We start from the raw sequence: 25000 nt of genomic DNA, 5'->3' as shown, positions 1-25000 counted from the left end.
GTATAATGATTGACAGCCAAGCGCGCTCTCGTGGCATCTTCTCTCTCGCGCTGGTCACTGTGGTGTCCGGCAGATGGCGCGCTTCGCCCTCATTTTACTCTTTTTTTGCGTCTCAATCAAAATGTAGTTTGCCATGCTTGCTTTGCATACAAATTTGCCAACATGTCAACATGCACACAGAGATCATTATTAAAACATAAAATAGATCCGTACTGACATTCAGAATGTTTAACGAAATGGTTAAACACTAATGCAGCAGTTATGGAGGCCACACTTGAGCACTTGGCCTCTTGAGAGTGTGCGCGAGACAGGAATAAGTGCCCTTAAAAATCTTTATCTAACTATTCACACTTGAATAAAGTGCACGTCTGTAGTGTGCTAGGAAGATGTCTTTAGGGTGTAGTGTACAGCTAGTGTACTAGGCAGGCAGATGTCTGTATGGTGTAGTGCACATCTGTAGTGTTCTAGGCAGGCAGATGTCTTTAGGGTGTAGTGTACATCTAGTGTACTAGGCAGGCAGATGTCTGTAGGGTGTAGTGTACTAGACAGGCTGATGTCTGTAGGGTGTAGTGTACTAGGCAGGCAGATGTCTGTAGGGTGTAGTGCACGTCTGTAGTGTTCTTGGCAGATGTCTGTAGGGTGTAGTGCACATCTGTAGGGTGCTAGGCAGATGTCTGTAGGGTGTAGTGCACGTCTGTAGTGTTCTTGGCAGATGTCTGTAGGGTGTAGTGCACATCTGTAGGGTGCTAGGCAGATGTCTGTAGGGTGTAGTGCACATCTGTAGGGTGCTAGGCAGATGTCTGTACGGTGTAGTGCACGTCTGTAGTGTTCTAGGCAGATGTCTGTAGGGTGTAGTGCACGTCTGTAGTGTTCTAGGCAGATGTCTGTAGGGTGTAGTGCACGTCTGTAGTGTTCTAGGCAGATGTCTGTAGGGTGTAGTGCACGTCTGTAGTGTTCTAGGCAGATGTCTGTAGGGTGTAGTGCACGTCTGTAGTGTTCTAGGCAGATGTCTGTAGGGTGTAGTGCACGTATGTAGTGTTCTAGGCAGGTGTCTGTAGGGTGTAGTGCACATCTGTAGGGTGCTTGGCAGATGTCTGTAGGGTGTAGTGCACGTCTGTAGTGTTCTAGGCAGATGTCTGTAGGGTGTAGTGCACATCTGTAGTGTTCTAGGCAGGTGTCTGTAGGGTGTAGTGCACATCTGTAGGGTGCTAAGCAGATGTCTGTAGGGTGTAGTGCACATCTGTAGTGTTCTAGGCAGATGTCTGTAGGGTGTAGTGCACATCTTTAGGGTGCTAGGCAGATGTCTGTAGGGTGTAGTGCACATCTGTAGGGTGCTAGGCAGATGTCTGTAGGGTGTAGTGCACATCTGTAGTGTTCTAGGCAGATGTCTGTAGGGTGTAGTGCACGTCTGTAGGGTGTAGTGCACGTCTGTAGGGTGTAGTGCATATCTGTAGTGTGTAGTGCACGTATGTAGGGTGTAGTGCACATCTGTAGTGTGTAGTGCACGTCTGTAGGGTGTAGTGCACATCTGTAGTGTGTAGTGCACGTCTGTAGGGTGTAGTGCACGTCTGTAGGGTGTAGTGCACATCTGTAGTGTGTAGTGCACGTCTGTAGGGTGTAGTGCACATCTGTAGTGTGTAGTGCACGTCTGTAGGGTGTAGTGCACATCTGTAGGGTGTAGTGTATGTCTGTAGGGTGTAGTGCACGTCTGTAGGGTGTAGTGCACATCTGTAGGGTGTAGTGTATGTCTGTAGGGTGTAGTGCACGTCTGTAGGGTGTAGTGCACATCTGTAGGGTGTAGTGTATGTCTGTAGGGTGTAGTGCACATCTGTAGTGTGTAGTGCACGTCTGTAGGGTGTAGTGTATGTCTGTAGTGTGTAGTGCACGTCTGTAGGGTGTAGTGCACATCTGTAGGGTGTAGTGCACATCTGTAGTGTGTAGTGCACGTCTGTAGTGTGTAGTGCACGTCTGTAGGGTGTAGTGCACGTCTGTAGGGTGTAGTGCACGTCTGTAGTGTGTAGTTCACGTCTGTAGTGTGTAGTGCACGTCTGTAGGGTGTAGTGCACGTCTGTAGGGTGTAGTGCACGTCTGTAGTGTGTAATGCACGTCTGTAGGGTGTAGTGCACGTCTGTAGGGTGTAGTGCACGTCTGTAGGGTGTAGTGCACGTCTGTAGTGTGTAATGCACGTCTGTAGGGTGTAGTGCACATCTGTAGTGTGTAGTTCACATCTGTAGTGTGTAGTGCACGTCTGTAGGGTGTAGTGCACGTCTGTAGGGTGTAGTGCACGTCTGTAGTGTGTAGTTCACATCTGTAGTGTGTAGTTCACATCTGTAGGGTGTAGTGCACGTCTGTAGGGTGTAGTGCACGTCTGTAGGGTGTAGTGCACGTCTGTATAGGGTGTAGTGCACGTCTGTAGTGTGTAGTGCACGTCTGTAGGGTGTAGTACACGTCTGTAGTGTGTAGTGCACGTCTGTAGGGTGTAGTGGACGTCTGTAGTGTGTAGTGCATGTCTGTAGGGTGTAGTGCACGTCTGTAGGGTGTAGTGCACATCTGTAGGGTGTAGTGCACGTCTGTAGGGTGTAGTGCACGTCTGTAGTGTGTAGTGCACGTCTGTAGGGTGTAGTGGACGTCTGTAGTGTGTAGTGCATGTCTGTAGGGTGTAGTGTATGTCTGTAGGGTGTAGTGCACATCTGTAGGGTGTAGTGCACATCTGTAGGGTGTAGTGCACGTCTGTAGGGTGTAGTGCACGTCTGTAGTGTGTAGTGCACGTCTGTAGGGTGTAGTGGACGTCTGTAGTGTGTAGTGCATGTCTGTAGGGTGTAGTGCATGTCTGTAGGGTGTAGTGGACGTCTGTAGTGTGTAGTGTATGTCTGTAGGGTGTAGTGCATGTCTGTAGGGTGTAGTGCACGTCTGTAGGGTGTAGTGCACATCTGTAGGGTGTAGTGCACGTCTGTAGGGTGTAGTGCACGTCTGTAGTGTGTAGTGCACGTCTGTAGGGTGTAGTGGACGTCTGTAGTGTGTAGTGCATGTCTGTAGGGTGTAGTGCACGTCTGTAGGGTGTAGTGCACGTCTGTAGTGTGTAGTGCATGTCTGTAGGGTGTAGTGCACGTCTGTAGGGTGTAGTGCACGTCTGTAGTGTGTAGTGCACATCTGTAGGGTGTAGTGCACGTCTGTAGGGTGTAGTGCACGTCTGTAGTGTGTAGTGCACGTCTGTAGGGTGTAGTGGACGTCTGTAGTGTGTAGTGCATGTCTGTAGGGTGTAGTGCACGTCTGTAGGGTGTAGTGCACGTCTGTAGTGTGTAGTGCATGTCTGTAGGGTGTAGTGCACGTCTGTAGGGTGTAGTGCACGTCTGTAGTGTGTAGTGCACATCTGTAGTGTTCTAATCTAGGTAGATGTTTGTGGGGTGATGATGTAGAGGAATAAGTGCCCTTGAAAAGCCACACTATCTCTTATTGCGCTTCAGAGCAGTTTTTTGAAAGCGTGATTTACCATTTTCAGAAAAAAAAAGTGCAAAGCAGAGGAAAACTTTCCAGTGTAAGATAAATTAATCAGATATTACATTATATTTGGTAGTAAATCGTGAAGTGTTGGTGCAGAGGTGAGTATGAATATTTTGTAAAACATTTGCAAATGAATTTAGTCACTTAATCCGAAGCGGCACAATCTACAGAGGAACTACTGAGCACATGTAGACTAGTGTATAAAGTGAACACTAATACAGGAAACACGGCTTTAGGCAGACCAGTGGACAAACACGGACAAACCCACAACATTACTGACACATCAACATTCAATTGTACATCGCTATTATTTCTGAGATGTTATTTTTCCATATCCCAGTTGTGGGTTGAGTGTGTGCTCGTGCTTTGACAGGCAAAACAAACAATCTCTCCGATAATAAAAGAAGTTCTGGCATTTGAACGGCCACGTGTTTGAGCCGCTCGTCCCCGCCCATGTCATCACTGCGTGACGCGCTCGCGACCGCTCTAGGGTGCGCGCTTTCGCCTGTGCTTGAATGCGGAAGTGGAAAAACGCTTCCCTTCGCGTTTCCGGGTTCCGCCTCGCGCACAAACGGAGCGACTGATCATCACTCGTACCGGGAGCTCACCGGCTCTTTAACCACTCGAGATGGCCGCTCGGTTACCGGCATGCGTTGTGGATTGTGGCACAGGGTAAGTGAACCGCGCATATCTGTCCCCTGCCAACGATAACCGGCGCGAGACGCGCGCGCGCTCGCTCTCCTGCACGGATAACATTCTCTTGCTGTATGACCGTTTCCCGTTAATCAGCTGCTGTTTGGATTTTGCGATATTGTCTTTTTCCAGCACAGAAATGCGCGACAGCTGTCACGAAATCAGTGTGTTTGAGCTGATTGTGTGATGCTGAGATTACAGGCGCGCGCAGCGGCGAAACGCGTCGCTTTAACGCTCATATAACATTTTTTTCTGCGGAGCAGAATGATCATATTGATTGTGTATTATTATATCAATGTTGATAATTTAAAACTAAAGGAAATGGAAAGACAGGTAAAAAAATGATTGAATCTGTTGTTTTTTTCTTGTACGCATGCGCACAGCCGCTTCCTCTTCCTCTACTTCCGTATTCTTGCTGCGGCCTTATATGGGCAAACAGAGAAAACCACGAAATTCTTTAATATCCATAATCTGTATTAAAATATAATGCTGGGTATTCACGAATGTTTAAAAAGATTATAAGCGCAGTTCTGTAGCTGTTTTGATTCTGCGATGTTTTATTTGATCAGGACAGATCGACGCTATGAAGATATTTTGACATGTTGAAACACGAAACTACACAACACTAATTAATAAATCTTTTTTTTCTTAAATGCAAAATGTTCGTGTTTTGATCTATGGCAGTGTGATAATCTGTAGCAAAACACTGTCAGTGTGTTAGACGTTGACATCCTTCATTGGATTTGCTGTGTTTTTGAATATGTATTTATTTTATTTATGAACACACTCTGAATTATGTGCTCATCATAAAGAATGTGATATGAAATCATATGTGTGAACAGTGGTGTTTGTTCAGTGTTTTGATTCAGGAATGTGTGTGTGTGTGTGTGTGTTCTTTCTGTTTCAGGTACACTAAACTAGGATATGCAGGAAACACAGAACCGCAGTTCATCATTCCGTCATGTGAGTGTCTGTTCTTCTGTGCTGATGTCTGTAGGGTGTAGTGCACATCTGTGGGGTGTAGTGCACATCTGTGGGGTGTAGTGCACATCTGTGGGGTGTAGTGCACATCTGTAGGGTGCTATGCTGATGTCTGTGGTGTGTAGTGCACATCTGTAGAGTGCTCTGCTTTTGTCTGTAGGGTGTAGTGCACATCTGTGGGGTGTAGTGCACATCTGTAGGGTGCTATGCTGATGTCTAGGGTGTAGTGCACGTCTGTAGGGTGTAGTGCACATCTGTGGGGTGTAGTGCACATCTGTGGGGTGTAGTGCACATCTGTGGGGTGTAGTGCACATCTCTAGGGTGCTATGCTGATGTCTGTAGGGTGTAGTGCACATCTGTAGGGTGCTAGGCTGATGTCTGTGGGGTGCTAGGCTGATGTCTTCAGTGTGTAGTGCACATCTGTAGGGTGCTATGCTGATTTCTGTAGTGTGTAGTGCACATCTGTTGGGTGTAGTGCACATCTGTAGTGTGTTAGGATGATGTCTGTAGGGTGTAGTGCATATCTGTAGGGTGCTCTGCTTTTGTCTGTATGGTGTAGTGCACATCTGTAGGGTGTAGGGTGCTAGGCGGATGTCTGTAGGTTGTAGTGCACGTCTGTAGGGTGTAGTGCACATCTCTAGGGTGCTATGCTGATGTCTGTAGGGTGTAGTGCATGTCTGTAGGGTGCTATGCTGATGTCTGTAGTGTGTAGTGCACATCTCTAGGGTGCTAGGCACATCTTTAGGGTGCTAGGCTGATTTCTTTAGTGTATAGGGCACATCTGTAGTGTGTTAGGATGATGTCTGAAGGGTGTAGTGCACATCTGTAGGGTGCTCTGCTTTTGTCTGTATGGTGTAGTGCACATCTGTTGGGTGTAGTGCACATCTGTAGTGTGTTAGGATGATGTCTGTAGGGTGTAGTGCATATCTGTAGGGTGCTCTGCTTTTGTCTGTATGGTGTAGTGCACATCTGTAGGGTGTAGGGTGCTAGGCGGATGTCTGTAGGTTGTAGTGCACGTCTGTAGGGTGTAGTGCACATCTCTAGGGTGCTATGCTGATGTCTGTAGGGTGTAGTGCATGTCTGTAGGGTGCTATGCTGATGTCTGTAGTGTGTAGTGCACATCTCTAGGGTGCTAGGCACATCTTTAGGGTGCTAGGCTGATTTCTTTAGTGTATAGGGCACATCTGTAGTGTGTTAGGATGATGTCTGAAGGGTGTAGTGCACATCTGTAGGGTGCTCTGCTTTTGTCTGTATGGTGTAGTGCACATCTGTAGGGTGTAGTGCACATCTGTTGTGTGGTAGGCTGATGTCTGTAGTGTTTAGTGCACATCTGTAGGGTGTAGTGCACATCTGTAGGGTGCTAGGCACATCTCTAGGGTGCTAGGCGGATGTCTGTAGGGTGTAGTGCACGTCTGTATGGTGTAGTGCACATCTGTAGGGTGTAGTGCACATCTGTAGGGTGCTTTGCTTTCGTCTGTAGGGTGTAGTGCACGTCTGTAGGGTTCTCTGCTTTTGTCTGTAGGGTGTAGTGCACATCTGTAGTGTGCTAGGATGATGTCTGTAGGGTTCTCTGCTTTTGTCTGTAGGGTGTAGTGCACATCTGTAGTGTGCTAGGATGATGTCTGTAGGGTTCTCTGCTTTTGTCTGTAGGGTGTAGTGCACATCTGTAGGGTGTAGTTGCACACGTCTGTAGTGTGCTAGGATGATGTCTCTAGGGTGTAGTGCACATCTGTAGGGTGCTCTGCTTTTGTCTGTAGGGTGTAGTGCACGTCTGTAGGGTGTAGTGCACATCTGTAGTGTGCTAGGATAATGTCTGTAGGGTGTAGTGCACATCTATAGGGTGTATCTGTAGGGTGTAGTGCATGTCTGTAGGGTGCTAGGCGGATGTGTGTAGTCTATAGTGCACTGCACATCTGTAGGGTACAAGGGTCTGTTTAGGGTGTAGTACATGTCTATAGGGTGTACTGCACATCTGTTAGGTGCTCGGCTTATGTCTGTAGTGCACGACTGTAGTGTGTAGTGCTTGTCATAGTGTGCTAGGCTGTAATAGGGTGTAGTGCACGAGCTTGAGACGGCTGTAGAGGAAGCAGAGTTTAAGCTGCAGAAACTCTGAGATGATGAAGTGTATGAAAGCACCTCTCAAAGCCAAATCGTTTTTTTAGCCTTTTTCTAGTTAGTAAAAATTTTCTAGTGTTTTATTGGCTTGAAATGGCTTTTTTACTTCAATCTCTAATACAAAGAATTGTTAAAAGAAAGAATTGTTGCCGCTTCTGTTCTCAGAGAGTCCAGCGCTGAATCTGAACTCATGTAAAATCATGTCACAATCTTCACCACAGGCTCAGAATAACGCCGTGCTTCTTTTCTCGCACACTTGCGTCATCGCTAACTTCTCTTTTCACTGCCTCTCTTTGTGTTTAACTGAAATCTGATGATCTCTGGCTTCCCATCATGCTTTTCTTCTGTCAGGCATCGCCATCAAGGAATCGGCGAAGGTGGGCGACCAGGCCCAGCGGAGGATGATGAAGGGCGTGGATGACCTCGACTTCTTCATCGGAGACGAAGCCATCGATAAACCCAATTACGCCACCAAAGTGAGTGAGCCGGCGTGAAAAACGGTGTTTTAGGCAGGGCTTAAAAACTGAAAAAAATATCAATCGGTTCACTCCGAGCAGAATCGATATTATAGCGTTTCCGTTTTTGCGTTCCTCAATAAACATTACTGTTCCGAAAACGGTTTGATTTGAAAAAATACCGGTTAATAACGTTATTTTAATTTAGCCTATATTTAAACAAATATGTATAAATAGACTTATTTTTCACTCAATAATAATATAACGCATGATAATTAAACTTGAATATTTATTTCTTAACATTTTCAAAACCACAACAGAAATACATGCATTAATTACAAAGCATAAACAGCGGGACAAATATTGACCTGTTTTAATGGAGCGGAAAGTGGCTCTTATGCCGAATTATTTTCAGAAGAGTGATAACATTCTTTGTACATAACTTTTTTTTTCAACACGACTTGCATGAATAAAGAATAAATAAACTGGATAACCATTTCTCTTTTAATGCTGGTAATTTCAACGCAAACTCTGCGCAACACGTCCTTGCATCCCATAATCAAATTCAGTCCGCTAATAAAGCTCGATCATTTAATGCAATATAACACCATTTAATACGAAGCTTCAACCGTCTACATAGAAAACATTGACCTGTCCTGTATTGGCAATCTGAAAGACTATAGGAAAAACGTTTGATAGATGCTATAGCCTACTTGGATAGGCTTAAACGGAATCCACAAACTAGCCTAAATCAGACTATTTGAGCTTAAAGTCCGTACTGCTTATTTAAACGTACGAAAAGAATGTCCTCCAATACCTGCGCATTCATCGTAGATCTCAGTGGGGAAAGAAATGTACTTGAGGCATGAAAATGCGCACTCACACTGACTTGCGTTACCGGTAGATTCATAGATGACATTTCACTCACGCTTGATCCGTCAACGTCACATGCTGTAGCTACTAGCCTACTCTATTCATGATTGGTAAATTAAAATATTAATTACTGCCAAATTAAAATATTAAAGAGAACAATAAAATAACGTTATTAACCGGTTAATGGTCATTTCAAATTAACGTTTCTGTTCAGAACGATTCAAATTGGTTTTGATTTCGTTTTCGTTTTTGTTCCTCTTAATTTCGTTTCGTTTTCGGTTTTCGTTTTCGTTCCTTGAACCGGTTCAGAGCCCTGGTTTTAGGTACACCACTGTTCACACGTTAGGGTTTGGGGAGACCAAAACTGCATTTATTTGATCAAAAATGCATACAAAATTGTGAAATATTACATTTTCTATGTGACACGACACCTACCCTTTTGAATGTTTGAGTAGTTACAAACGTCTATGCATCAAGGACGTAATTTGTCTTTTTGAAAACCCAAACAAATCTTTAGAATCTTCTGTTAACTTCCTTATCCTTGTGGCAAAGTTTTATTTTCACAAACAAAGGTTTCTTAAGAAAATTCCTACTTTTATAGACTTCTTATGCGAAGTAGAGTATTTAATCAAATCTCTAAGAATAATTGAAAATAGGAAATGTACGTCTTTTTTGATGAAATATGATGAGATCTTTCATGTTACATGATTATTTTATGGGTGCCTTTTTTATTTATTTATTATTTATTTATTTTTTCTCTCTGTATGTTCCGTTCTTTTTATTTCTTTCTCCTATGATTGTTGTTTATTAAGCATATTGTTGGAAAGTTATAGATTTATAAGAGATGTGTGTTTGCACTATTGTAATTTGTTACTTCTTGAATAAAAAAAAAAAAAAGTTGTTACAAACGCAATAGACCCTTTTCGCATTTCCGGGTTTCTCAGAGCGGAAGTCGTCATAGTTGGGTTAAATATTACAGCTGTGAATGAGAGAATGCATTAAATATTTGTTTTGTGTGCCCATTTGCTCACATAGCAAAAGAAAAACGCCACAGTTGTGATTCACAACTTTCAAAAAGAGGGAAAAAATAGAGTGAGATTGATAACGGCAGTGAAAAGAGAGAAATGTGTAAATTTTTACCATAGACGCTATTACTAAACACCCTCACAGCAGCGTAACTTTTTTTTATTGTAATTTGATTCAAAAGTAATGTTTTAGTGTTATAAATGTACACATATATTTTAAAAAAAATGATAATACAAAAAACGCTGCAGGATTTACGATATTAATGACCGTTAAAACGCGTCAGCACAGTCTGTGAAAAGGGTCTATACAAGCAGGTCCTCGTCCACTGTTTTGATTGGTCGGTGCGATATACCGGTATGTTAATTTTAACTCATGGTTTTACTCCTTGTGTTTTCATTGGCTGGAGCGAAAATCACATTTCTATTCATAATGTGTGCCAAAACATCACATGAACGCCTCACACTCGTGATGATGATGGTCTTCATCATCTGTAGAATCCGTTAGAAAGTGTGTGTGATCTCTGAGCGTGTGTGTGTGTGTGCAGTGGCCCATAAGGCACGGGATCGTGGAGGATTGGGATCTGATGGAGAGGTTTATGGAGCAGGTGATCTTCAAGTACCTGAGGGCCGAACCCGAGGACCATTACTTCCTGCTAGTGAGTAAACCTTCGCCATCTTGAGCTTTAGCTTTTACCTTAAAGGCAAATTTTCCATGTTAATCAGAGCTTTTGTCCTAACCATCCACAACACCGATACGTGACGATTCCCTTTTTATGATCTCAGGCAGTGTTTGTGTTTCATTTAATGTTTAAAGCATCTGATATTTATAACCTTATGCTGCATTCACACGGGGCGCTAGCGCTTGATGTGTCATAGTGACAACAGCCAATCACATTACTTGTGGCGTCTACTCTAGGGTTGCAAGCTTTTGTCAAATCGGTCATGTTTCCAAGAAACAAAACGTTTTTATATATATAAAAAGCACGTTTTGTTTCTTGGAAACATGACCGATTTGACAAAAGCTTGAGCTGACAGTAGAGTAGCTTCAGATAGGACACAGGAAATGTATAGATATTTAACAATATCTGTAAAACTTTCATCAACCAAAAAGTTTAAATGGGTGAAATTTAAATATTATTCCCGTGTTAGAACTCTATTCTTATTTAAATTTAATAAGTGCTCTATTTAGATCACCACAGGTAAAACCACACTACAAAAAATACTTTTCTTACTTGGTATATCTGTCTTTTTTCCAGTCCAAATATCTAAAAATTCTTTCATCAAGATGCTTTTACTAAGGGAAATTACATATTATATTTTTTCTTTAGGGATGCACCGATACCACTTTTTTTCAGACCAAGTACAAGTACTTATATTTAGGGCTGTGCAATTAATCGAATTTCGATTTCGATTTCGATTTTGCCTCCCAACGATCACCAAAATAGTACAATCGAGAAAAAACGATTATTTTGCCTTGCGTTCTGAATGAAACGCGCATGCGCTCATCCGCCCCTCCCGAAGCCACAAACTTTCTCAGATCGGGAGTCTCGTGTGCATATCATCCGCTGGAATTTAAAAACTCTGCGCGAGTAAAGATGGCAGAAGGAGGGCAGTTACAGCAGCGTTTGGTGAGCAAAAAAGGCAAAACCAACTCCGTTGTCTGGGAACAGTTTGGCTTCGAGGAATCAGACGACGAGCAGAAACATGCTACGTGCAAGATTTGCTACATGCAGTGGCTGCAACGCAAGGAAACACCACGAATTTGTTTAACCACTTGAAAATTAAAACAGAGTGACCTATGACAATCTAATAAAGAAACAAAAACTGACGAGAGCAGGGGTGCCGTGTAAACGTCCTTTTTCCCCCCTCATATTTTTCAAATAATTCTCTCTTTGTAAACTTTGTTCAATGCATGCGAGTGCTGCCGTATGTTTGAATATGACCAGTCGTTTTCACCGTCATCACCCGGGTTTAGTGCCAGAAGACGCGAATGAGAAGCCGCGCGCGCTGTGAGAAAATGTGTCTCAGTGCGCTCATCCGAGAGCGCGCACACGTCTCTCAGCGCGCAAATATTGAGTTCTCTTTCAAGTCTTGCTCTTGAACGGACAAACTCACACAAAACGTATGTCAACATGTCCATCTTGATGAGTATCCTAGCAGACATAGTCTGTATATGCCTTAAGTGAACTTTATACAGTCGATAAAGACGACGCATATCCGATCCGGATTGAATAGCTTTTGTAAGTTTAATAGGATTCATCTTTAATTTATGCACTCAAATATGCAATGTTATTTTACATTTGAGACATTTCTGTACCTGAAAACTAAGGTTAGACGTACCTGAAAAGCATATCTAGCCGAACCATATTGTTGATCTTATTTATTTGTGATTATCATTTTTACGTGAATACTTTTATACTTTGATTTGAATATATGTTATATTATTTATTTTAATAGTTCAAAAAGTACAACAAATGTTACAATTTCAATTGAATTGTTGAAATGTGTATTTTTAATAAATACAACACATTCCCAAAGTCATGTGAAATAATCGTGTTACATAATCGTGATTTCAATATTGACCAAAATAATCGTGATTATGATTTTTTCCATAATCGAGCAGCCCTACTTATATTTGGGTACTTGCTGATACCGAGTACTGATACGAGTACTTAATACCATTACAGTTCTTCTAACAATGTTTTATTTTCATCAGATGTTTTTCACTTTCTGACTGTAACAAAGTAAATACACAAATTGATGCTGTTGCTGACATTTTAACATTCAACTTGGTGTTTTCCTAAACAAACATGGCACTGCTGCCCATTTCACATAAATGTAACCTGTAACATTCAGTGGACTCCAGTACCACACAACATAATAGCAGAACCACTGAATTAAATGAGTATATGTTACCATAGCCATACAGCCCTTTTTGGAGATGAAAATAAGCTTCTCTGCATTATCAGCTGTGAGCCTGTTTCTGTTTTCATCTACAATGTGTGACACTGAGCTAGGGATGTGCGAGACTAGTCGATTAAACGTTAGTGCTGCTGCAAGAGGACTTGGAAAATACTAGTCGTAAACTTTTTTTTTTTTGTATTTAAGGTTTTGCTTTAAATATATTAGGGCTGTCAAAAGATTAATCGCGATTAATCGCATCCAAAATAAAAGTTTGTGTTTACATAATATGTGTGTGTGTGTACTCTGTTAATTTTTATTTATATATATATATATATATATATATATATATATATATATATATATATATACACACACAAGAAAAAAATATAATTTTTATATATAAAACATTTATATTTATATATATATTATAGATTATATAAATGTATATACAGTATATACATGCAAATATTTCTTAAATATATACATGAATGTGTGTGTATTTATATATAAATAATAATTAACAGAGTACACACACACATATATTATGTAAACACAAACTTCTATTTTGGATGCGATTAATCGCGATTAATCTTTTGACAGCCCTAAAATATATATATATATATTTTTTTTACAAAGGCAATGTTTAAATTACTTTCGTGTTAATGTTATATCTTGAAATTAATATATTATTTTTAAAAGTGTATATCTGCAGCAAAACAAAATCATTTAATTTTACCTCAGGTTTTGCATGCGTTGGTTTTCTCTGGCGCTTGCGGAGGCTTCAGATAAATCTCCGCTCGGGTGAAGGAGGGATTTGGAAAGCTTACACAAAACTTTTCCATTTTCTTCCATGTCATGTCAAACTAGCAACGTTATAACACTAAAGCTTGCTGAGGCTTGTTATACTACCGGGGATAGGCTAGTCATTGCGCACATCCCTACTAAACAGCCTTTCACTTTCGGCAGTCACTAACGAGAGGATCTGCCTCACGAGCGGTTAAAGGGTTAGTTCACCCAAAAGTGAAAATTCTGTCATTAATTACTCACCCTCATGTCGTTCGACACCCGTAAGACCTCCGTTCATCTTCAGACTCAAATGAAGATATTTTAGTGTAAAGCTGATGCTGAGAAAGGCTTCAGATAGGCCTCCATTGGCATTCAGTACATTTACACTCCCAAGACCCATAAAAGGCACTTAAAACGTCGTTACAAAGTCCATCTCACCACAGTGACTCTACTATAATTTTACGATGCGACGACAATAGTTTTTGTGCGCAAAAAAAAATCAAAATAACACCTTTATCCAACTTGTTCTTGTCTTCCGTGTGTGCCTCCACGACGCATGCGCGAGAATATGACGCAGATCCGGCGTTCGGACACATGACCCAGAAGAGATTTGTTTACAAGCAGAGGAAGCGCGCATGCGCGTGTCTAAGCTGTTGAATTCTACATTGATCGTGCTTTAGGTCTCGGTGTAGTTCTCAAAATGGGGTTAAAGTGTGTATTTCATGGATTCCCGAACCCCGGCGCTGCGTCATATTCTCGCGCATGCGTCGTGGAGGCACACACAGAAGACTAGAAGAGGTTGGATAAAGGTGTTATTTTGATTTTTTTTTTTTGCGCACAAAAACTATTGTCGTCGCATCGTAAAATTATTGTAGAGCCACTGTGGTGAGATGGACTTTGTAACGACGTTTTAAGTGCCTTTTATGGGTCTTGGGAGTGTAAATGTACTGAATGCCAATGGTGGCCTATCTGAAGCCTTTCAGAGCATCAGATTTACACTAAAATATCTTCATTTGTGTCTGAAGATGAACGGAGGTCTTACGGGTGTCGAACGACATGAGGGTGAGTAATTAATGACAGAATTTTCATTTTTGGGTGAACTAACCCTTTAAGCTTGGTTTATACTCACCGCGTCCGCACTAGCGCTCGGGTGCGCGCGGCAAAAATTACGCCATGGCTGTTGTGCACTTTGAGAGCGCGAGATCCCTTTGCACTTGGCGGCGCGTGTGCACGCCGAATTATGTACCGCGCGGCTCCGCATCTGAAGATGCGTTGCCATAAAGTGGTATCGGGTGCGGTTGTATCGGGGTAGTTTTACGAGTAAGAGTACTTGACAACAGTATCGGACCGAGACCCGAGTACTGGTATCGGTATCGGTGCATCCCTATTTTTCTTGATTTCTGTTTGGGACAGAAACAAGAGAATTTTTCTTACCCAATAGACAAAAACTCCAGAAAAACTTATTTTCCAGAAAAAAAAAAAAAAAAATCTTAAATCAATATGCATTTACTAGTTAAACAAGACATGAGTTAAATCTACAAGTTAAATTACATGAGAGATTTTTTCTTTAGATATATTTAGACTAGAAACAAGACAAAAATACTAAGTAAGAGCATTTTTGCTGTGCACACTTTACAGCAGAAGAACACATGTTTACAGTCTGGGACAAACTGTGCTTTTGGTCTATACGGTGAGGGGGGTGAAATATTTTATAACTCATTCGTTTACATTATATAAAGCTTTAAAGTTCTGCATAATAAAGGGCGTGGCCACTTTGAGTGACAGGTGGATTGCCGTTTGTCTGGCAGCGGCCGACTTTTAGGCTTCAAAAATGCTCTTTGGAAACGTACGGGTGACGTCACGGACACTACATCCATTGTTTTTTATAGTCTATGATAGTCACGCATTGCGGCTGGTAAGATCAAAACCTCTGATTAACATGGAAAAGGCGCCTCTTATCGTGTGAAGTGTGTGTTTAGGACACGGTGTAACTCCACTATGTTTTCTCTGTTGCAGACTGAACCACCTTTAAACACTCCAGAAAACCGCGAGTACACGGCCGAGATCATGTTTGAGTCCTTTAATGTGCCAGGGCTGTACATCGCTGTGCAGGTACACACACACACACACACACACACACACACACACACACAGAGCACGACCCACTTTATATTAGGTGTCCTTAACTACTATGTACTAACATTTTAATTAATAATTTGATAAATTGCACTTCTTGTGTACATACATGTTTTTACATTGTACTTATATTTTGAAAAATACCTGCATGTAATTACTTCTGTACTTAATTTCTGTAGTTACATTTGTAATTACACTGTTGACACTTCCCTTACACCAAACCCTACCCTTAAACTTCCCCATCCCACCACACCTGTCCCTAACCCTACACGTATCCCACCTCAATATCAGCAAAGGTGTTTTGCAAACCAATTTGAACACCGTAAGTACATTGTAGTTAAGGCCACCTAATATAAAGTGGGGCCACAATTTTGTTTTGTTTAAAATAGAGATCATGATTCTGAATGGACAACTGAATAAAATAACATAATTTACCAGAGGTTCTGACAAAATGTTAGTTGCTGATATATATATATATTAGGGCTGTCAAAAGATTAATCGCGATTAAATGCATCCAAAATAAAAGTTTGTGTTTACATAATATATGTGTGTGTGTACTCTGTTAATTATTATTTATATATGAATACACACACAAGCATGTATTTTGCCAGTGTTTATGGTGTTTTGCTGATTGATGGTGTGTGTCCATCAGGCTGTTTTGGCTCTAGCAGCATCATGGACATCTCGGCAGGTGGGTGAGCGAACGCTCACAGGAACCGTCATCGACAGCGGAGACGGAGTTACTCACGTCATTCCAGTGGTACGACACACACACACACACACACACACACACACACACACACACACACACACACACACACACACACACAGGGGGGGTTTTGTGAAATGTGAGGACATTCCATAGGCGTAATGGTTTTTATACCGTACAAACCGTATTTTCTATCCCCTTCACTGCCCCTGCCCCTAAACCTACCCATCACACACACACACACACACACACACACACACACACACACACTGCCCCTGCCCCTAAACCTACCCATCACACACACACTCACACACTCACACACACACACACACACACACACACACACACACACACACACACACACACTGCCCCTGCCCCTAAACCTACCCATCACAGGAGACTGTGCAGTTTACATTCTGTGATTTATAAGCATTTTGAAAAGTGAGGACATGGGGAACGTCCTCATATTTCACCCTCTTTTTGTAATACCCATGTCATTATACACATTTGTGTCCTGATATTTCACAAAAACATGCCCACACACACACAGGGTTTTTTTTGTGAAATGTGGGGACATTCCATAGGCGTAATGGTTTTTATACCGTACAAACTGTATTTTCTATCCTCTTACACTGCCCCTGCCCCTAAACCTACCCATCACACACACACACACACACACACACACTGCCCCTACCCCTAAACCTACCCAACACACACACACACACACACACACACACACACACACACACACACACACACACACACACACACACACACACACACACACACACACACACACACACACACACACACACACACACACACACACACACACACACACACACACACACACACACACACACACACACACTGCCCCTACCCCTAAACCCACACACACACACACACACACACACACTGCCCCTACCCCTAAACCTACCCATCACTCACACACACACACACACACACACACACACACACACACACACACTGCCCCTACCCCAAAACCTACCCATCACACACACACTGCCCCTACCCATCACACACACACACACACACACACACACACACACACACACACTGCCCCTACCCCTAAACCTACCCATCACACACACACACACACACACACACACACACACACACACACACACACACTGCCCCTACCCCTAAACCTACCCATCACACACACACACACACACACACACACACACACACACACTGCCCCTACCCCTAAACCTACCCATCACACACACACACACACACACACACACACACACACACTGCCCCTACCCCTAAACCTACCCATCACACACACACACACACACACACACTGCCCCTACCCCTAAACCTACCCATCACACACACACACACACACACTGCCCCTACCCCTAAACCTACCCATCACGCACACACACACACACACACTGCCCCTACCCCTAAACCTACCCATCACGCACACACGCGCACACACACACACACACACACACACACACACACACACACACACACACACACACACACACACACACACACACACACACACACACACACACACACACACACACACACACACACACACACACACACACACACACACACACTGCCCCTGCCCCTAAACCTACCCATCACTCACTCACACACACACACACACACACACTCTGCCCCTACCCCTAAACCTACCCATCACACACACACACACACACACACACACACACACACACACACACACACACACACACACACACACACACACACACACACACTGCCCCTACCCCTAAACCTACCCATCACAGGAGACTGTGCAGTTCACTTTCTGTGAAAAAAACCTCATTCTGTGATTTATAAGCATTTTGAAAAGTGAGGACATGGGGAACGTCCTCATATTTCACCCTCTCCTTGTCATACCCATGTCTTTATTCACATTTGTGTCCTGATATTTCACAAAAACATGCCCACACACACATTACAGAACAACATCTGTAACTCTGATTCTTCAGAGCTGGAATATCATGCGTGGAGTTGACGTGTGCCGGTATTCTGTCATATGATAATGAACGATATGATATTGTTATCATGGACTAATTCTAGAATCTTTATCACCATTTGTTTCCTATTTTAGACTGCCTAAAAATGGAAAGATTTATCAAACAACTTAAAGATTTTTTTATATGTATTTTCAAACATTTCTTTACACCGAAACATTTTTACATTGTAATCTGAACTAAAACACGCCAGATCTGAAAATGTTCTGTTTTTTTTTACACTTTAATCTTTTAGAAACATTTGTTTACTTGATACACTTGAATTGTGTATTGTTTACTGCATTTAAACACTATTTTTGTTATATGGAAAAAAGTTATTAAACTTGTTAAGAGGAAAATCCTCAAGTTTCTCTAAATTATTTCAATATCATGATAAAACTATTTTTTAGCTATTATAGTGATACATTGCAAAAAATGATGTTCTTCCTCAGTATTTCTGTCTTGTTTTCCAGCAAAAAACATCTAAACATTCATAAATCAAGACACATTTACTGGAGAAGTGAAATGACTGAAGATATTAAGTCTTGTTTTCTGAAAAATGTGTCAAAATGAAGTGAGTTTATGGTTAAAACAAGAGCAAATATCTGCCATTCGAGTCAGAAGTATAAACGTTTATTTTTCTGACCCCATTGGCAGATATCTTTTATAAAAACTCACTTAAGTTTAATAACATTTTTCATAAAACAAGACTTAATATCTTCAGTCATTTTGCTCCTCTAGTAAATGTGTCTTGATTTACGAATGTTTAGATGTTTGTGCTGGAAAACAAGACCGAAATACTGAGGAAAAACATCAATTTTTGCAATGTATCACTATAATTGCTAAAAAATAGTTTTATCATGATATTGAAATAATTTAGAGAAACTTGAGGATTTTCCTCTTTACTAGTTTAATAACTTTTTTCGTTTTAACTTGTTTGTGCTGGAAAACAAGACAGAAATACTGAGGAAGAACGTGCATTTTGATGTGCATGGCCACTTCTTTGCAGAATAGGACAGAGCAGGAAAGGTAAAAACTGTGCTTTGATTTGATTGACAGGCGGAGGGCTACGTGATTGGCAGCTGCATTAAACACATTCCCATCGCTGGCCGGGACATCACGTATTTCACGCAGCAGTTACTGAGGGAGAGAGAGGTGGGCATCCCGCCGGAGCAATCGCTGGAGACTGCCAAAGCCGTCAAGGTGAGTGTTAACGTGTGTGTGTGTGTGTGTGTGATGACCACACAAGCGTCTCGACCTCCAGACTCTGAGCATGTCTGTCCTCTGTGCAGGAGCGCTTCAGTTACGTCTGTCCCGACCTGGTGAAGGAGTTCAACAAGTACGACACAGACGGATCCAAATGGATCAAGCAGTACACCGGCATCAACGCCATCAGCAAGAAGGAGTTCACCATCGACGTGGGATACGAGCGCTTCCTGGGACCCGAGATCTTCTTTCATCCTGAGGTTTGTATACACGCACGGACATGTTTCTATTATTGCTATTAAAGGCACAATATGTAAGATTTTTGGGTTAAAATATCAAAAAACCGTGTTATATATTTTGTTGGCTTGTGTATTTACATTATCCCAAATGTTTCCAAGAATGTATAAAGGAACACGCCACTATTTTTGAAAATGGGCTCGTTTTCCGTCTCCTCTAGAGTTAAACAGTTGAGTTTCACCGTTTTCGAAATCCATTCAGCCGATCTCCGGGTCTGCACTTTTAGCATAGCTTAGCATAGATCATTGAATCTGATTAGACCGTTTGCATCTCGCTCAAAAAATGACCAAAGAGTTGCAAAAACTACATATTGTGCCTTTTAAAGGGTTAGTTCACCCAAAAATGAAAATTCTGTCATTAATGACTTACCCTCATGTCGTTCGACACCCGTCAGACCTCCGTTCATCTTCAGACACAAATTAAGATATTTTAGTTGAAATCTGATGGCTCTGAAAGGCCTCCATTGGCTCAATGCACTTTACACTCTCAAGACCCTTAAAAGACACTAAAGACGTCGTTACAAAGTCCATCTCACTACAGTGGCTCTACAATAACTTTAAGGAGTGACGAGAATAGTTTTTGTGCGCAAAAAAGCCCTAAATAACGACTTGTATAGTGATGACGATTTCAAAACACGGCATCATGAAGATTCAAAGCGTTATGAATCAGTGAGTCGAATGATGATTCGGATCGCGTGTCAAACTGCTGAATCGACTCACTGATTCATAACGCTTTGAATCTTCATGATGCCGTGTTTTGAAATCGTCATCACTATATAAGTTGTTATTTAGGGTTTTTTTGCGCACAAAAACTATTCTCGTCACTCCATAAAGTTATTGTAGAGCCACTGTAGTGAGATGGACTTTGTAACGACGTCTTTAGTGCCTTTTAAGGGTCTTGAGAGTGTAAAGTGCATTGAGCCAATGGAGGCCTTTCAGAGCATCAGATTTACACTAAAATATCTTCATTTGTGTCTGAAGATGAACGGAGGTCTGACGGGTGTCGAACGACATGAGGGGAAGTCATTAATGACAGAATTTTCATTTTTTGGTGAACTAACCCTTTAAAGACTAAGACCATGATAGTATCTATCTGCATAATAATCTTTGCACTTTTTCTTTTCTCTAAATACATTATCATTGTATCGGCACAATCCATTATCAGTCGACCTCTAATTCATATGTATTGATGTATTAGTAGCACACAAGCTAATTTTAGTACACACAGTAGTGGCCAAAAGTGATGTCCGGCATATGAAAATGTATATATTCAATCTTTATTCAAATATTATTCAAAATGTAGTCATATTGTGTAGTTGGAGTCGATTGTTTTATTAATAGTGATAACGCTATTGTGCCGACATTATATTCGGCCAGGCTGTCATACAAACCGATTATGAACACAAAAAAAATCAAATTAATATTTTGTTGGTTCTCTCTTGTTTTACCTTTGCTTATGCAAATTTTTTTGCATGGTAAAATAAAACCTGTATCTGTAGTTACCAACTAAACACAAAATCCTCATATTTTGAAGTTTTAGGGTCATTAAAAACACGGACATGACTTTTGCCCACTACTGTATGCACATATTGAGTCTTGAGGATATTAAAAATGTTTTGCTGAGGAGTTCTCATCGAATGTTTGCCACAGTCTATTTAATTTAGGGCGCTTTCACACCTCCCTTATTTGGTCTGGCTTTTCAGACTTTTCAGTTTGGTCCGAATCAAAATTAGGGGTGTGAAACCTCCCTCAGACCATGGGCCGGACCAAACAGATGAAATTTGGTCCGAAGAAAAGAGGTCGTCTCAGTCCAAATCAAACTGAACAAAGGTTCGGTTTGTTTCTAGTGTGAAAGCATTTTCTGTGTGGTTCAGACTTTCAGAGCATTTACAGGAAGTTCTGTGCATTTCTTAAAAAATTTCTTGAATTTGATATTAAAAATAGTCCCCAAACCGCTGTTGTCTCACACTTCTGTTTCCTCTTTCAGTTTGCTAATCCTGACTTCACTCAGCCGATCTCTGAAGTGGTTGACGAGGTCATTCAGAACTGTCCAATCGATGTGCGCCGCCCGCTCTATAAGGTCAGTAATGTTTCTCTGTGCTGAAGGAACTGTACTGTGTGTGTGTGTGTGTGTGTGTGTCAGGGTTTCTCAAGGCCTTACAATCTCTAAATTCGCAGTTCCTCAATTTAAGGCCTTGAAAAGTCATGATCGTACACTGCAAAAAAAAAAAAATCTTGTTTTCTAGTACACCCATCTAAATGATTAGAAAGTACAGTAAATGTTCCCATATTCTAGTGCCGTGAAGCAGAGGTGATCAAGCCTTCAGCTATTACATTTTTGTGAAATTAATGAAAAAATTATGTAGATATGTTGGAAATTGTATTTTCAAACTCTAAAGTGTTGCTAATACAACACTATTGTGTTTCTCCCTAGACATTTACATTAAGAGAACACATTGACATTGCTTAAAATGTCTTAAATCTACCATTATAAAAATCAGCAGAAACCCTGATGTTACCCTGCGTAATAGTCGCGGATCTTCGCGGCCGTACCATGGCTGCAGCGGCGCAATGATTGGTTGGTATTCTGTGAAACATGGTGGTAGTTACACCTTCGACTTACTATCACAGCCCTTTACAACACACAGAACCATGGCTAATCACAGATAAATCCACAACACAATTTGTCGGCTGCAAGCCTGAAACTTTCTCTGCAACTACACAAACTTAGTGCCGGTCACATTGAAAGTTCCCAAGCTGGGCTACTTTCAGGCGCTGTAATATCATTGCCATGGTACGGCCGCGAAGATCCGCGACTATTACGCAGGAATGAGAAAGTAGTTCCTAGCCATATAGGTGTAGAAAATCGCAACTTTTCATTTCCAGTTGGTCTTAGCACACGATGTAGAAGAGTCAAGTTTTAAACAGGAAAAATATTGAAAGTGTCTTTGGTCATTTTTTGAATGAGATGCTAATGGACTGATCAGAATCAATGATGTATGCTAAGCTATGCTAAAAGTGCTACCGCCAGATACAAAGATCAGCTGAATGGATTCAAAAACGGTAAAACTCAACTATTTAACTCTAGGGGACTTGTAAAATGAGCCTATTTTCCAAAAAAAGTGGAGTGTTCCTTTAAGAATGTTTAGATGTTTGTGCTGCACTACAAAAAATGCTTTTCTCACTTAGTATTTTTGTCTTGTTTTCAGTCCAAATATCTAAAAAATCTTACATTAAGAAGCCTTTACTAGACAAGCAAAAGTTTTTGTCTTGTTTTGGGGGAAAATAACTCAAAATTAAGGAGTTTTTGCTTAAAAGAAGCAAAATAATCTGCCAATGGGCTAAGCAAAATCATCTTGTTTTCTGTTTGAATTAAGATTATTTTGCTCACCCCATTGGCAGATTATTTTGCACATTTTAAGCAAAAACTCCCTTAATTTTGAGTTATTTCCCCGCAAAACAAGACAATAATTTTTATTTGGCTAGTAAATGCTTCTTGTTTTGAGAATTTTTAGATGTTTGGACCAGAAACAAGACAAAAATACTAAGAAAAGCATTTTTTGCAGTGTGGAAAACAAGACAGAAATACTGAGGTAGAAGTGTATAAAACCTGCCGAAACCCTGTGTGTGTGTGTGAACTTGTCCTCTCTTGCAGAACATCGTTCTGTCGGGCGGCTCCACCATGTTCCGGGACTTTGGCCGGCGTCTGCAGAGAGACCTGAAGAGAACGGTCGACGCTCGTCTGAAGCTCAGCGAGGAGCTCAGCGGAGGAAAACTCAAGGTCCCGTTTAAAGATCGACCTCAGCGTCAGTGCGTTTACAATGAGAATGACCCGACTCAATATCTGCTCTGCCTCTCTTCTGCTCTCACAGCCTAAACCCATCGACGTGCAGGTCATCACCCATCACATGCAGCGATATGCCGTGTGGTTCGGAGGATCCATGCTGGCCTCGACTGTGAGTCCCACTTATTACACATATATTTACATTAGTATTGGTATACTGAAATATGAGAAATGAACATATTACTTATCATAATGTACACTATAATGCATTATAACTTCATAAATAATAAGTTAAGTGCTTTATAATGTTTGCAGTAGGGCTGCCGATTAATCAGAATTGATTTAGGCTTTCAACGATTATGAAAAGTAGTCAGAGCCGAATGCGGAAAGGCTAATGCGCTTCACATGCACCCAAAAATATATATATATTTTTTTAAATGCCTTTTTGGAGAGTCATTTATGTCTTAAGTAAACATACACCATTGAGAAAGAAACCGCATGTGTAACATTGCCTCAAAAATGCCCAACATTTATATTAATGCCCACAAAATTCAGAGATTTAGTTTTTTTTATATAACAGATTATAATTAAGCAATATCGCAAGAGAGCTGTCTTCATGAATATATAAGCGTTTATAGAAACGTTCAATAAACAAGAAGTTAATATTAAATGACATTTTAAACCGTGTCTTTGCTAATAATTTCGTTATTAAACGAATCCGCTGCTTTGAACAAATCGTTTGAATAAAGGATTCCGTGAGGGTTAAATAATGTTAATGTTTTAATGTTAAATTAATCTGAACATTATTTATGCAGGTGTAATTGTACCAATTCAGATGCAACTTCTGTGCCATGAATTTCATTATCAGTGATTTGATTGGTAACAGCGCTATAGTGTCTTACTATTATAATTGTATTTAATTCTTCAATATAAGTCATTTCTCAGACAGTAGATATGGATCTTTTTAGATGAATTTAAGGAGTGCTGGTCTGGTTTAGGTGGTCTTGACTACAACTCTAATGTCATGAATGTTCGATTCTGATTGGCTGGAAAGTGTGCAATAAAATCGTTTAATGGACAGGTTGTTTTAAGTCATTTGAATCACCATTCTATATGAATGCGCTGTTTACATTGAAGCGCAAACACACACACACACACACACACACACACACACACACACACACGCGTCACTCGCATAGAGAGAGCGGAGATTGCGCTGCGCAAACAGGAGCACAGAAACTTATCAACGCCACCCGCCACTTTCAGCAATAAAATAGCTTTGAGTTGGTCACTTGATGGCATTTTCTAGTGAAACGTATTATTTTGGTCGTACTTCCAAGATGTAGAATCTAATGTCTGAAGTACAGGATCCACACCTGAGTGACAGCGACACACACTCCTCAAAACATCAGATTCATCCGCACCGACGCACAACCCACGAAAAGATGATAATTCAACAAATAACTGCAGTTACAGGTTTCAAAGAGGCGAAACTTACACACTGCAGCTTTAATTTAA

At 41.2% G+C, this 25000-nt stretch overlaps 1 protein-coding gene across 1 annotated transcript in view; it reads left to right on the top strand.

Annotated features, from left to right (window-relative positions):
- Window positions 1–3962: 3962 nt before the first annotated feature.
- The window catches only part of actr3 (actin related protein 3), a 25666-nt gene continuing 4628 nt past the window's right edge, over window positions 3963–25000 (top strand). Inside the window, exons 1-11 of the mRNA XM_079821075.1 lie at window positions 3963–4173; window positions 5102–5157; window positions 7642–7766; window positions 10189–10299; window positions 15350–15445; window positions 16122–16229; window positions 19256–19399; window positions 19489–19662; window positions 21686–21778; window positions 23354–23479; window positions 23571–23654. Of these exons, the coding sequence (XP_079677201.1) occupies window positions 4130–4173; window positions 5102–5157; window positions 7642–7766; window positions 10189–10299; window positions 15350–15445; window positions 16122–16229; window positions 19256–19399; window positions 19489–19662; window positions 21686–21778; window positions 23354–23479; window positions 23571–23654 (1161 nt within the window). The 5' untranslated portion in view covers window positions 3963–4129. The remainder of the gene's footprint in view (window positions 4174–5101; window positions 5158–7641; window positions 7767–10188; window positions 10300–15349; window positions 15446–16121; window positions 16230–19255; window positions 19400–19488; window positions 19663–21685; window positions 21779–23353; window positions 23480–23570; window positions 23655–25000) is intronic.

This window comes from Gobio gobio, assembly GCF_949357685.1.
Source record: "Gobio gobio genome assembly, chromosome: 7".
Taxonomy (NCBI): domain Eukaryota; kingdom Metazoa; phylum Chordata; class Actinopteri; order Cypriniformes; family Gobionidae; genus Gobio; species Gobio gobio.
The sequence above is the reverse complement of the archived record's forward strand: the minus strand, read 5'-3'. Positions and strand labels throughout refer to the sequence as shown.